Consider the following 14883-nt stretch of genomic DNA (forward strand, 5'->3'; position numbering starts at 1 on the left):
CAATTAATAATCAATAATAATAGACACGGAGACTTCTCAAGATCGGTAGAAAAAAAAACAGTTTGTGAACAATTATTTTTCCTCAATCTACAAAATTTCAGTTAAAAAATAAGTAATTTTAATTGTTGGTGAGAAAATTAACAATTAACATTTCAATACATCAATAATTTGTTATGATATGTACGTAATATTGAATTTTAATTTTCTTATCATTAACTCAAATGACTTATTTTATGAATATCGAATAAAAAATTTGGATATATATCACAAGAAGATTATTATGGTAAGAAGAATATTAATAAAAATTATTCAATAGTGTAATAATTTACTATCGAATCATTTCTAATGAATATTTTTTCTACCAGATCACATCACATGTATTTTTTCATATGACAATTATGTTGAAACGGTGTATAATCATATGATTAAGGGGATGTTAACTTTTTCTTTTATTAAATATATATTAAATATATTAATCTAATTAAAATTAATTGAACAATACATCCAATAAGAAGATCAATTAACCTTTCATACTAGATCATGATCATCATTGTGTTTCCTCCACTGGACTAACCAAGCCAATTTACAACATTACCCCCAAAAGCACAGTGACCACCACCTCCAAACAATTTACCTAACTAACATGTGACCGGTAACTCCTCCTCATCTTCCACCTGCTCTCTCCCACTCAGTAACTTTCATCGAATCAAACTATTTTACAGCTTTATCTCCCTACCTTTCCCTTCTCTCTCACACGCACATACACAAAAGTACAAAACCACTGAACCTCTCTCTCTCTTTTCTGCATCTCGCCTACCCTTTCTCTTATCTTCCAAATCCACCAAAAAAGAATCAATTTTTTAATCCCCCAGAAGCAAAAGCAAAAAAAAAAAAACCAACCTTTTTCTCCCTCAATCAACGCAAGACGCTTAAATAACAATCCACCCTCGTTCTCTCTCTCTCTCTGACACGCACTCCTCCTCCTCCTAGGTGGAATTGGAATTGGGGATCTACTAGATGGGCCTAATCAGAAGCATGAGATCGCGGTCACAGCGTGTGGTGCAGGAGCAAGAAGCTGCTGAGTGTGTCGGTGTCGTCGTCGGCGACAGCATGCGACAGAGTTGTTGGGCCAACATGCCCCAAGAGCTTCTCCGAGAGGTCCTCCTCCGAATCGAGGCCTCCGAGGACACGTGGCCGCCGCGGAAGAGCGTCGTCTCCTGCGCCGGCGTCTGCCGCAGCTGGAGACATATCACCAAAGACATTGTCAAAACGCCCGAACTCTCCTCCAAGATCACCTTCCCCATTTCTGTTAAACAGGTTCCCTTTCCCCTTTCTTCTTCCTTTGCCTCTAATTTTTCATGGGCTTTGCTCAAAATTTAATTTTTTTTTCATTCACTTTACAAAATTTTACACCGTTAATTACAGTTGTTGATATAACTTGTAAGATAGCTGCCGCAAATGTTTAACTATTCATTTGATCTATGTCTCTATATCTAGAACACGAGTTAGTTCTTGCACATGCACTTTTAACTTTTTTTTTGGTTTTGTTTTGGTTTCTGCTGTCAACTGTGTCTTAACTGCATTAACTAACACCACCATAAATATAAATTTGGGGGAGGGGGGGGTGTAAAATGGTAAAAAAATATATTAAGAACTGTAAGAAAATTTCTGGCAGTTTTACATGACGAAATTGAGACACGATTGACAGCAGAGATCCAAAGAAAACTAGAAGTGTATGCAAAAGAACTAAAACATGTAATTTTTAGGTATAAAGAACAAAATTTCAAAATGATGTAGGGATAGGTATAATTAAACCTGTTACAAAAGTCAACAAATTTCATACTTGTTTGTATGTGATTGGATGGAATTTAAGATAATTATTCCAAAAGTGATTAACCTTAAAATACATGTTTGTTTACTAGTGTATACACTATTTACTTATTTTTATTTAGCTGTATACTCTTTTACTTTTCTTTTCTTTTCATTTTCTGCTTAGTTGGGTGGGTATTTCTTTTTGGAGTTGGGATTATTTTATTAATTGGGTTTGGTATGATTCCTAATATTAGCAATTTAGCATGATTGCTTGAGTGGGTGCTACGAGGTTTTCTTTGTTCCTAACATTGGTTTTTGTGAAAATTGATTACGATATATTGGCTCGATGTTGTGATTAGTTGTGCTTAGATTGTTTTATGGTTAAAAAAAATTGATGCTGCGGTTAGTCGGTTACCGTGGCGTGAAGGCAAGGGTGAAGGTAATTGTGGGTAGAGTTGAACCAATGAACTCATTTTTTTGGTTGTTTCACTTTCGATACGTGACTCTATTAAATATTATTAACTTCGTTTGTATGTGATATTAATTAATAAGTTGTTCGTGTGCTGCTTCTTCCGTATCTTTTTATATGACGTATAGGGATATAATATTTATTTATTAATTGGGTTCTTTCAGCTTAACTAATGGTCTCGAGTCTGAGTCCTGAGTATGCAACTATTTTAGAAAAGGGAAAATTTTATTGCATATAGTGGTTGTATCCGACTGGAGCAATGATTTTTTTTTTTTTTCAGTTTCTGTCTTTCATTATTTTTGACACCATCTCCTGTGGAAAATAAAATGTTAAATTCCTGCTTATCCTGTATAAATCTCTCTAAATGTTCTTATCCTTGTGGAAAATTGTGATTTTGGTTGGTCTATCGTATTTGTGGATATTTTTGGCATAATTCTAGATACTCTTTTCTCCTCTCTTTCACTATGATTGAATGTTCTATATTACTACCTGAGTGGCTGGGACCACTATATAGTGATGTCAATTTTATAAATATTATGAACATTAGATTGGAATTTACTCTCTAATTCTTTCCACAACATTGTGAAGGACCACTTTTAGTGGCATCTGGGTATTGTCACTGTTATTATTGGCATACTTAGTGCATCTTACATTGAGTTGTGTTTTCTTGTGCTGCCTAGTTGTTGTAATTAAATTATCTCCTACTAGTTTAGGTGGGATATATTATGTTTTGGTTGGGTAGTGGCCATTGTCATATGATATACTTGGTCAAAAAGGTTAAAGGAGAGGTCACTCTTTTGGGCAAATTGAGGGGTGCCCGAAGATGCCTCTTTGGAGTGGAATGCTTTGATTTGTTTGTATTTCCCTACTCTCCATGGTATTGCTCTGAAGATTCCCTTGTTAGTAGGAAAGGCATGATACTTGAATGTGACTATTGTGCTTGTCTTTTATTATTGAGTACTTCATCGTATTGTTTTCCTTCCCTCTGGCTTTACTTTAACATGTTTTTATTGGTGAATAATTTTGGCAGCCTGGCCCAAGGGAGAATCTCCTACGGTGCTTTATAAAGCGCAACCGGTCCACCCAAACATACTATTTGTTTCTCAGTTTAACCAGTAGTGAGTACATAATAAAACTTGTGGTTAAATCTTCCTGTAAAAACTTGTGGTTGAATCTTCCTGTAAAAACTTTAGTTTCTTTGATTTCCCCCTTTCTTTAGCTTCTAATCCTAAGCAAGTGTGTTCTTCAATTCAGCGCTAGCTGAAGATGGGAAGTTCCTTCTTGCTGCACGCAAATGCAGACGTCCAACCTGCACAGATTATATCATCTCTCTTGACGCAGATGATATGTCAAAGGGAAGCAACTCCTATGTTGGGAAACTAAGGTGTGATGCTAATTAGGCACTGTGGCTATTATTGTTGTCTTGTTTGTTAGTGCAAAGACTCATACTTTTTTCTTCTCCTTTTAACCAGATCAAACTTTCTTGGAACAAAGTTCACAATCTATGATAGCCAGCTGCCTCATACAGGAGCAAAGATTATGAAAAGTCGCTCCACAAGGCTGGTGAATCTAAAGCAAGTTTCACCCAAGGTTCCTACAGGCAACTATCCAGTGGCCCATATTTCATATGAATTGAATGTGCTAGGCTCAAGGTAAGCTTTACGTATTGCAGTTGTTGGCAGATTTTCGTGCATGAAATTAACTGATAGTTCATTGTTGTTTACAATAATTTTCTTTGCATAAAACTTACCTGTCATCCATAGTTTCCTTTGGTGGACATTACTGCTTTGACTTTGAGCAGCCAAAGCGTTTGCTGAAAATATATTAGCTTACTATGCATTTTTTTATATTCCTACCATGCTATACTTACAATCTATACAACTAGCAGGGGTCCTAGGAGAATGCATTGTGTCATGGATTCCATTCCTGCCACTGCAATTGAACCTGGAGGTGTAGCACCTACACAGACTGAGTTTTCTCTTAACAACATAGACATGTTTCCTTCATTCCCCTTTTTTCGATCAAAATCAAATCGTGTGGAAAATTCCATGTCTGGACCATTGGTTGATCAAAAGGATGGGATGCTAGTGTTGAAAAACAAGGCCCCTAGGTGGCATGAGCAGCTGCAATGTTGGTGCCTGAACTTTCATGGACGGGTGACAATTGCCTCAGTTAAAAACTTTCAGCTGGTGGCTTCTGCAGAAAACGGACCTGCTGGACCAGAACACGATAAGATCATCCTCCAATTTGGAAAAGTTGGGAAGGATTTGTTTACAATGGATTACCGGTACCCTATCTCGGCATTTCAGGCATTTGCAATCTGCCTCAGCAGTTTTGATACCAAGATTGCTTGTGAATGACATGTTTAAACAGGTATTTATTTGAAATTTCAATATTCTAAAATTTGTCTGTAGCTGGGGGAAAAACATTGACCAACAGAAAGCTATGGAAGCTTAGTGGTGTTTATAATAATTCCATCAATACTGAGCAATTACATTTTGGTTTTAGCTTACACTAGTGCCGCCCACTATAAAAAAGGTAGGCCATATTAATTTATTAAGTTATGTCCAAGTAACGAGTTCCTAAAAGCACATGTTAAAGAAGCAAGTAATTGAAAATATTCAATGAATGTGCAGCATTAACATTAAAAACTTAAAAACATGACTTTCCATTCAATACTTTCTATGTTTAATCCTTAACAAGTTTTGCCATTAATTTTCTGGGGTGGGAGCTTTGTGGCTTATGCCCTCTTTCTATTATTTATAAAGATTGCCACATTATGATTTATGACCATATGAGAGGATAACTACTTGAAAACCTTCAGTTACTCCATCTAGCATAGTGACACTTGTCTCAACTCCAATTTTCTGGCTGGTGCTTTATTCCATTTGTGGTTTCTTTGGTATGCCAATTGACCATGTTTGCTTCTTGTTTATGCTATGCCAGTTTCAATCCAGATTATATAGCTATATCTCTTGCTGCTTGGAGAAGTATGGCTTGAATGTCACTTGTTGGGAAGCAGACAGATGAAAAATGTTTGTCAAGGTAAAGATTGGTTGGATGAGCATTGAACTGAATTCGAAAAAACCATTCAGTTTCTGGGATCACAATTTACCAGCTCTTGGGAAGATAACATAAAATTGGAATGTTACTTGAAACTCCTCCACCATATCCCACAAAACAAAACACAAAAACGGGAAAAATACATTTATTCAGACCCCCGTGTACATAAATTCTCTATTTCTTTCAACAGTTTGGTTGTTTATTGTAATGTAGTAGTGGTTGTTTATAACATGTCCATGCAAGACATGTTTTGTTAATGTGACTACTAGCTTTCAACTTATCCTTTCATGAGAACATTTTGTGTTGGGGGGGACTCTTGCAAGAACACAAGCAGAAGCAACTTGCTATGTGCAACTCCTTTCGTTCCGTAATCCACTCTTGACTTGGTCTTTCCAAAACAGTAACACACTGTTCTAATACAGTGCATGTCACGAGGGATAAATGCCACTTGCTGTATTATTCTCTTGACTAAGGAATAAACCCTCCTTGGCTTTGTATAACAGATTATGTTATATTTACAAATTATAACCACTGTCTTTATAGAAAAAAAATACAAATTAAGAATATGTAAATCTAAAGTATCCACCAAGAAAAACTGAATCCAACCACAGGCAGTAAAACAGGCTATCTTACTATGCTGATTGTTTCATATTTCAGATTGGACTAAAAATGCTTGCATTTAATTCAGGTTTAAAATTTAAGTTCAAATCTTACATTTCATTTGATGAGTTTAGACTGACTCAATTATTCAAACCTATTTTGTCACCTCTATCAACCACCACCTGGTGTGGATCCTCTCAGTTGCCCATTGCAACAAGAAGCGGCAGGACAAATGAGAAAAGCTAGCTTAACAAACGATCCTTAAAAGATATGAGATTTGAATAATATGATTTTATAAAAAAAAATATAACAGTGCCTGCCTGTGCATGTTGCACGAGTTGGAATACAAAAGGGCGGGTATTGTAAAAAGTCAGGAAATTCAGTGAAATAAAATGTCATGAGTTTGCAATGAAGATACAAAAATGTCATTACAAGTTTTAAATGTGAAACAAAATAGTCGTAGAATGATGCGTGTAGTGTGGTTCAACCTCTTTATTATAACTATTGATTAGCCAAGTTTCTTAGTCAGCATATTGGCTCAATATGACTTAGATGGGAGTTTTTTAATTGTAGAACTTAATAACTAAGACTTTTTTTAATGTAACAATGTTTAGGTCTCTCAAGTTTAAAATGCTTAGGGACAAGATACTAATATGAAGCTTTCAAAAGAGTTGATTTTAATTTATGGAAGGAGTTTGATTCATTTTATCTTGTTATTGATTATTTAGTATAAACTTACACCAAATTGATTAAAAAAAAATCAGTGTATCTTTTTATTTTTAAGTTCAAATTTATGATTATGATTTTCTACCTTAGCTATCAATTCAATGAAAAAATTGGCCTGAAATTATCTTATCCATATAATAAACAAAACGAATTCTAATAAATTTTGTAATGTAAATAATTTTCTAAAAACTTTTCTCAACTGGATTGTTTAATGTCATCCACAACTAAGATTCCCGTGATAGAATTGAGAATTCTGGGGAGTAAATTTGTGCCTCCTTTTCAAGATAATCGATGAGTAGAATGATGCACTATGATAATTGCTAGGCAGCAATGCAGCACAAACTTGATTCCTCTTGGTGCAACTAAAATTATTGTGTAGAATTGGAAAGGAGGAGTTAGAATTAGAGAGACTCCGATGAAGAAGATCAGGTACTAACACTTAACAGCTACCATATTATACAATGCTCAATAATCCTTCATTTCAAAATATGATTAATTTTTGAGAGAGAGAGAAAAAAAAACTTGCTTCATACAATCTGATAGTTAAAAAAAGTTAGAAGATATTAATTAAATTTTCTTAAAAATAAAGATATTTTATAACTTTCACAATTATTATGTAATATTGGCTGGAATGTACACCACATGAGCACAAATGACAAAAAGGTAATCTGCCACCCAACTGGCTACATTATAAGAAATAACTAAAAGGTCTATGCTTGAGGATAAACCGGCAAAAAAGATTCTCATATTGTGCTTACAAAATAACCTGTTCTCAATCTCATCCCATGCACTGATCCAAGGGTATAACTAATTGTTATCTACATGATTATCATACATTACGAATTTACAACCATTAGGCTGCTTGCATGCTCACACTTGATTCATGGCTCATATCCATGGCAGATTCGGCGCCTTCTTCCTCCTTGGCCGGTAGATCATCTGAATGCAGTTCAGGTTGCTTAAGGCTCCGGACAAACTCGGTGAACAAAGGAAAATGCTCTGGAGAAAAGAAAGATGCTCCCATTCTATGATATGTGAACAAATCCAATACATTATCTCCAGATAGATTCTTCTTTATTTGTTCAAAACCACCTGGAACACCAGACTCAGAAGAATTTTGACCTGAAACCTTCACCTCATACTTTTTGCAAGCTGCCATAACTTGTGCAAGTAGCAACTCAGGGCTTGAATGGTTTTCCTCTGGTTGGTTTGCATCCGAAAGGTCCATGCCGGGTAATATAATTTTGCACGAGTTCCGAGCAAACATCTGTGCAACCGGTTCATAGCCATCCCTGTTAGCTGTGTTATAGAACCCTGCAGTTAGCTCTGAAGGATGGGATCGAGTCCCATACCAAGAGTGCATAAGTGGGAGTTTTCCATAGATTGTCACCCCAGAGTCACCAAAAGTTGAAGATGCCAATGAAAGGAGGCAATCTCCATGAGCTATGAGCTGATTGGAATACCAAGAGAGGAAGAAGTCCCCATATGTGGACTCCCAAGAAGCCCCATCATTGAAGAAGCCATTGTATGGGGGCTGGTCATAGGTAGGTGCATCATGAGGACCACCAAGCCCCCACAGAGGATTTCCAGATGCTTCAGCATGTTGCTTGAGAAAGCTGAGCATGTTTTGGTCATAACACTGGAATTCCCCAGCACCTTGAGTTTTTCCATTACTCGGCAGCTGGGGGTGAGATGGATAACGTAGCTCACCATCCGGTCCTAAACCCATGGAAATGCTCTGCAATATGGCAACATATGAGGAAATTGTCAGTCATATATAATCTGAAAGTGCATACATATATTAGCATACATAAATGGTCCTGGAATCCATAATTTTTACCATGATCGTAGAGCCCATGAATGGAGAGAATGAAGACTTGAAGCTCTCACAGAAACTCTGGTACACTTGGACTGGAGTCTTCCCATCAAGAACAGGAAGATTATCAACTGCCAGGGACAAGCATTCTTTATAATGCTGTCCTGACTTATCTGTGAAGAAAATGCTGGGTTGAGATTCACCAATTTGGGATACCCATTTAGGTAGAGGGATATTTGGTTTCTTAGACCCATGAAAGCAAAGAGAAACATGGAGCTTGAGACCAACTTTCTGGACCATCTCAGCAATAGCAAGATAGCCTGACCAGTCATATTGTCCCATGGCATCTTTCTCAACAATTCCCCACCAAATAGGGAGCTCAACACCTTCAACTCCTAAGAGCTTCAAAGCTTTTAGGCCAGCTGCAATTGCTCTAGCATGGTTTATTGACTTGCAGTCATAAGAAACTGCATCTAGGGGAAGCCCCACAAATAATCTTACACCATCTACCTGCAAAACATATTATTTTATTCATGTTAGTTACCTTCTAATGCCTTCAGCTAGACATTATAATTATAATTATATGAAAAACTCAGTGTATTTGGCCACCTAACATATAACATAACTACATGATATTTGAATGAAGCAGAATAATAAACTGTCTTATGGTTCTCATTCATCAATGTAATCAGGGTTAACAAAAGAATAAAAGTTCACAATTGCTCCTTTAACTGTAATCAATAGGTTATGCATTATCAACGAAATTTTCCCAGGCAAAATATCCGCGATCAGGGTTACTTTTGCCAAAATCATCCCCAACTACCACTCCAAAAAAAAAACTACAGGTAATTACTCAAATTTACCAGATGACAAATTCAAGGGAAAATTATTTACCACCCCATTAATATATTAAAATTCTCAAAAGGGGGTTTACTTCATTATTTACCCCAACTATGTAAATGAAGAATTTAACAAAACTATTCAGGCACCCTGGATATTTTCCTGTGATTTCAAGCTAACAGATACAAGTTTCAAGTTAAAACAATCACAAAAAACTATTATCAATTACATATTTAATTAACCGTTTCCTTCAGAATCAAACACAAAATAAAAATTCCCAACTTCCCCCCCATAGTACATGAAAAGCAAAACATAAAACTCACCGTTTTGGATCTTGTTCCAATCCCAGAAGGCTTCTTCTCCTCTCTAACAGGTTCAGTCTGAAGAGCCCTCAAAGTGAAACTAATCCCAGCCTTCTCCCACCGTATATTATTCCTACCAAAACTAACTCTACCATTCAAAACCTTTAAATTGTTCTTCAGATTACAAAATCCAACTTCCCTAGAAGCCAATTCAGACGCGCCCAGCTTCGCTTGTGAGCTTCCAATCACCGAAACCTCCATAGCTTGTTGAACAAAAAAAAAACGTAATAATCACACCTAAAAATCCGTTCACCAAACGAATCGAAAATCTAGTATTTTGAGGATACCCACTAACGGTTTCTAGCAAAATTCGCGCAGAAAATATTGGGATTTAAAGAAAGGAGACATTTTGAAGATGGGAAAAATGGATATGGGAAAGGCTGCATATATAGGATGTGGAACCTGAAACGCGCTTTTTCTTCTTCTTCTTTTTTTTTTTTTTCTTTTGCGACCAAGTATACGAAAGCTTGCAAAACTACGTGCCACGTGTCCTTGTGATAGGAAACAAAAGTAGAGCCGCAGAATAGTATTGTTGAATATTTTTATATATATAAAAATAAAAATATCAAAATATTAGGGGCCCCAAACAAATCATCATCATTATTCTACCAAAAAAAACATCGTCATTATGAGTTTATAATTCCGAAAAAGAATAAAAAATATATATCAAATAATATAAGTGACAATGTAACATGATAAACCAACATTGGCTGGTTTGAAGACTTGAAGTAGAATTCAGTTGTGGTGTTAAATATATGTTTAATAGGAGAAGCAAATAAAAAATTTGTTTTATAATAAAAATTAATTTATGCACAATTTAATTTATAAAAGCTTTATCATTTTAACTTTCCTAGAAATTCATCTTTGAGTTAGGAATAAAATTAGTTTAAGCTTACGACAGAGAGAAGTTTATTTATTTTTCTTTCTTATTTTTTGTATAAGTGCTTATAAAAAAAATTATCCAATCAAAACTTAAGATTTTAAATTTGAGTTCTGTTTTAAAATAATCTTGATTGCGTAAAGAAACTCTATTACAATAATCAATCATATTTTTCGACAAAAAATATTTATCCACAAAATTTGATTGATTCTTCAAACTTATAATATAGTAAAACAATAATATTCATAAAAAATTCATCGTGTGCCGTAGGTGAGTTGGATATGGCTGGATATAAGGCTAACACACGCAGATTATTGTATTATTACCAAAATAATTCATTATTAATTTGGTAGTCTTTAATTCTTTATTAGAATGGTAATACGCTTAAAATTATTGATGATCTTTGTGACCGACAACATGGATAGATTCCAATCCTATCACACAAAAGATGTTACATCAGTTATCCAAAACGATTTAATTATGCATGCACTTTTAACTGTTTGATATATATTATTGTCTTAAACTAATAATGTGTGTTTGTATAGAAAAATATGGCAAGTGACAAGTGGATGGTTGAAAAGTAGCTAGATGAGTCAAGGTAAAGGGACACACAATTTTAAAGTCACAGAATGAATGATAGGTTGTGGATGGGCACAACGCGTGGAACACACACATAGAGCAATGCTGCGTGTGTGCTGACTCATTTCCTTTGTGCTCTGTGGTGTGGTTTTGGGACATTATTGTTGTGTGTGTAGTGTCCTCACATTAAGAATCAGATTCACTTCATTGGTCGGTGTTTCAGGATCTGCTTCTGCTTCTCCAGTTCTGGTTTTGGATCCCTCCTCCTATGACTCGGATCAGAGTGTGCAATTTTTGGATAAGAAAAAAATTGCCTTCTCTTGTTTTTGGTTACAGACAAATCTTGGTAACAGACAGAAACATTGTTTTATTGGTTAAATAAATATGTACCATGTAGAGTTTGTGACACAAGTTGAATTGAAATCTTTTAAGTGGACCTTGTAGTTGCCATGCTCAAAATCCTCCTTGGCATGGCACCCCCCTTTTGTTTTTGAATTATGGATAAGGTGGTGCAAGATTTACACAAGTGGGAAGTGGTACTAGTCTACTAGAAACTACTGAGGATAATGCTGATGATAAAAAAACGTATGGAGATGTATAATTGTTAGACTATATGGTATAATCTATCAGATTGACGAGTAGTGATAGCTGACTTATATGAACTAGGAAATGAAGCTTACTTATTTCTCATTAGACTTTTATTCTCAATTAAAGTTTAAATCAATGACTTATGGTATGTTTAAAATTGGAAGAGGTCTAATTCTAACTCTAAAAGCCAAACAAATAGAAATTTAAATCAGTTGTCCTCTTGGCATTTTTTTTCCGTTTAATTCAAAAAATAATCTTTTAAGAAACTTTTTTTTTTCAAGTAACAATATTTCTTTATTTCTTTTTTATGTAGTTATCAATTAATTTGAGGTGTCACTTTTCAATTGAATTTTTTTTTTATCAAGAAAAGACAGAAAAAGAGATATGCGATTTGAATTTGTCTTAAACATGGTATTTGTTGAGTTGTTCCAAAATTTCGTAAATATAACTTCATTTTAATCAGTTCATAAATATGAGTTTGATTTCGTCACAAAATATTTTATTTTTCAAACTTCTGGTGATCACATATAAGAATAAAACAATTTAATTTTTTTGAAATAACTACTCATGTGTTAGGCACACACAATTCCTACTAAAAATGTACACGCTTCATATATATGAAAACTAATTGCTGATAATTGATGATAAAGGCTATGTTGCTTCTTCAATTGGGCGTACGTATTTGCCGAAATATTGATGAGCGGTTCAGTTTGTCTTGTTTTTTTATTTTCTTCCGAATATTATGACTTTGTGAGAAACAATTACTTTGAGCCGGAAAAATTGAACAGAGAGTCTTGTAATTTTGTGACCGCTAATTTGATTGGTCTAGTTACGTGTGATGACAGTAGACATAATAAACGTGTTTTTATTTTTATTTTGTTAGATTGTTTAATTGAGTACGAGGAAATAGGGGATACTCTCTCGAAATCTCCTGTTTAGAGTGTGTTAGAAATTAGATAGTATTAATTAGTTAGTTCTAATATTAGTTAGATGGTTTTTTTAGCCAGTCTTCTCATCTATACTTACATTAAAACCATTCGGTTACATGTCATGTACAAGTGTGTGAAGTTAAAATAGTCTTATATTTAGAAATAAAGTTAGTAAATCTAAATAAAGTTAGTAAATCATTTAACCGTATTGTAACTAAATCTACTCATTTGAATCAGTCAAAATTGATTGAGAAATTCTTGTGACTGCATGGTGGTATTACTTTCATAATACTTTCAATTTTTTATGTATTAAGATCATATTTGGCATGAATTATTTCCTAAATGCTTAAATCTTTTCAATGTATTCATTTTTTAAAATAAAGATATAACGATATTTGTAAAACACCAATATGACTTGGTATTGTTAGCCAAAAAGATATCTCACTTATTAAAAGGTCAAATTCCAATTTCTTACGATTTTTTATTTTAATAAATAATACTCAAAAGAATATATAAATAAAACACACTAAAGAACAAGAATTTGATGTTAATATAATCATTGAAGTTTTTATTTTCTAACGAAATATTATTCCTTTATAAATTTTACACATTTTTAACCTATTTTAAAATTGAATTTTTAACTTTATTTTTATGTAAATTATTAATTTGTTTATAATTTTAACAATTTAATAAAAAATTATAAATAAACAATACTTTTTTATATATTTTCAATAAAAACATATAAACGTCATCCGCGCATCGTACGAGATAACATACTAGTATATCATATAAAAAGACCGTTGTCCCGTTCCCTTTGATCTATGTCACAACTTCCCTACAGGGTAGGGATTTGCCACCTCACGTAACGACAACAATCGTCTTATCATTGCCACCAACAATAGCTTGTTGGTGAAGATGTAGAAGAAGATTGACAACACCCAATTGTGGATGAGGTTTCAGTGGTCGAGCCAATCAAAATCATCTTTCAATGAAACACATCGTTTGACCCCTCTCTGCACTGCTCATCTTCGTCGTCTAGTTTTAGGAGATGATGATTTTTTAGTTGTTTATTTTTTTAAAAAAATAAAATAAAGATAGTGACGATTTTTAGTCGCCACTGTCTAAAGTTAATTATTTTAAAAGAATTAATGTCACTTTTGATTCATTATTACCGTTATTTCGTTTTAGTATATTAAGTTTTAAGATTTTCATTCTGTTCTTTTTTTAAAAGCTAATAAAACATCAACATTTTTAATGAAAAATTAAAAAAAGAACCAAAACTATATAAAGGATCATAACAAAAATTTTAAAATTTAATATGAAAGTGAAACAATTAGGAAATAATAGACCAAAAATGACATTAAATCTTATATAAAACACCAACACACATGTCACATTATGATAAAATGATGTCTAACTTTCATGATGTAAAAATAGATATAAATTAGACAAATTACACATATGAATGAGTGACAAAGTAAATATTAATTAAAGTTATTAATAAGATATAATCTTATACATAATTTAACTATGTATCACACATGGTACCATGTTTACTTAATTGTGATTGTGCTACTAATAATGATAGTTAAATATAAGATAAAAAAAAGAGTTTGAAAATATATCTTGCTAATTTTTCATAAGTTTTTAATTTATTGTGTAGTTTATATTATTTATTTTTTTGAATAATTAAATTATTTTTCTTCATTATTTATTTTAATATAAAAAATAAGTTTTTATATGTATTTCAAGATACAGTCAAAAGTAAAATTTAATTTTTATATATAAAAAAGACAATAGTTGTGATTAAATTAGTAATTTCATATTTGTTAACTTTAATTATTTGAAAATTAATGAATGATTTCCTAATTTTTTTAATAAATGCCTCTCGAAACTAAAAATAATTAAGATTAAATAATTAAATTTAATTTAATTTTTTAGTTTTTTTCATAATATTTTCTTGAAATTTAAAATATTATGGTTTAAATTAATAACTTTATATTTACTTACTTTAATTATTTATAATGATCATAAAAATACTTTGTTGAAATTCAAAGTTTTATAAAATGTTATGTCAGGTTCCTTGAAATTGAGAATAGTTATAATTTAAATTAATAATTCCAATTGCCTAAAAATTATTATAAATGCTTTCTTAAAATTTTAAAAATATTATAAACACATTTTAAAATTAAGAATAGTTGTGTGCAAATTAGTAATTT

At 33.0% G+C, this 14883-nt stretch overlaps 2 protein-coding genes across 2 annotated transcripts; one reads left to right on the forward strand and one right to left on the reverse strand.

Moving 5' to 3' along the window:
- Window positions 1–555: 555 nt before the first annotated feature.
- On the forward strand, window positions 556–5869 carry LOC114375454 (tubby-like F-box protein 3). The gene is made up of 6 exons (XM_028333235.1): window positions 556–1317; window positions 3312–3399; window positions 3536–3665; window positions 3754–3933; window positions 4170–4654; window positions 5228–5869. Exons 1-5 carry the CDS (start codon window positions 1018–1020, stop codon window positions 4639–4641), a joined length of 1170 nt encoding a protein of 389 aa, XP_028189036.1. The 5' UTR covers window positions 556–1017; the 3' UTR covers window positions 4642–4654; window positions 5228–5869.
- Window positions 5870–7237: 1368 nt separating this feature from the next.
- On the reverse strand, window positions 7238–10116 carry LOC114375567 (inactive beta-amylase 9-like). The gene is made up of 3 exons (XM_028333393.1): window positions 9650–10116; window positions 8511–8996; window positions 7238–8408 (listed from the first exon to the last, which is right to left on the reverse strand). The coding sequence occupies exons 1-3, from the start codon at window positions 9887–9889 to the stop codon at window positions 7524–7526; spliced, it is 1611 nt and encodes a 536-aa protein (XP_028189194.1). The 5' UTR covers window positions 9890–10116; the 3' UTR covers window positions 7238–7523.
- Between the last annotated feature and the right edge of the window lie 4767 nt (window positions 10117–14883).

This window comes from Glycine soja, chromosome 11 (assembly GCF_004193775.1).
Source record: "Glycine soja cultivar W05 chromosome 11, ASM419377v2, whole genome shotgun sequence".
NCBI lineage: Eukaryota > Viridiplantae > Streptophyta > Magnoliopsida > Fabales > Fabaceae > Glycine > Glycine soja.

Excerpts from the sequence above, each read along its gene's own strand:
- LOC114375567 (XM_028333393.1), bottom strand. The coding sequence starts at position 9,889 with ATGGAGGTTTCGGTGATTGGAAGCTCACAAGCGAAGCTGGGCGCGTCT. Across the intron at positions 8,997-9,649 it reads TTGGAACAAGATCCAAAACG|GTAGATGGTGTAAGATTATT; the intron begins GTGAGTTTTATG and ends TATGTTTTGCAG. Across the intron at positions 8,409-8,510 it reads TCATGGGCTCTACGATCATG|AGCATTTCCATGGGTTTAGG; the intron begins GTAAAAATTATG and ends GCCATATTGCAG.
- LOC114375454 (XM_028333235.1), top strand. The coding sequence starts at position 1,018 with ATGGGCCTAATCAGAAGCATGAGATCGCGGTCACAGCGTGTGGTGCAG. Across the intron at positions 1,318-3,311 it reads TCCCCATTTCTGTTAAACAG|CCTGGCCCAAGGGAGAATCT; the intron begins GTTCCCTTTCCC and ends TAATTTTGGCAG. Across the intron at positions 3,934-4,169 it reads TTGAATGTGCTAGGCTCAAG|GGGTCCTAGGAGAATGCATT; the intron begins GTAAGCTTTACG and ends TACAACTAGCAG.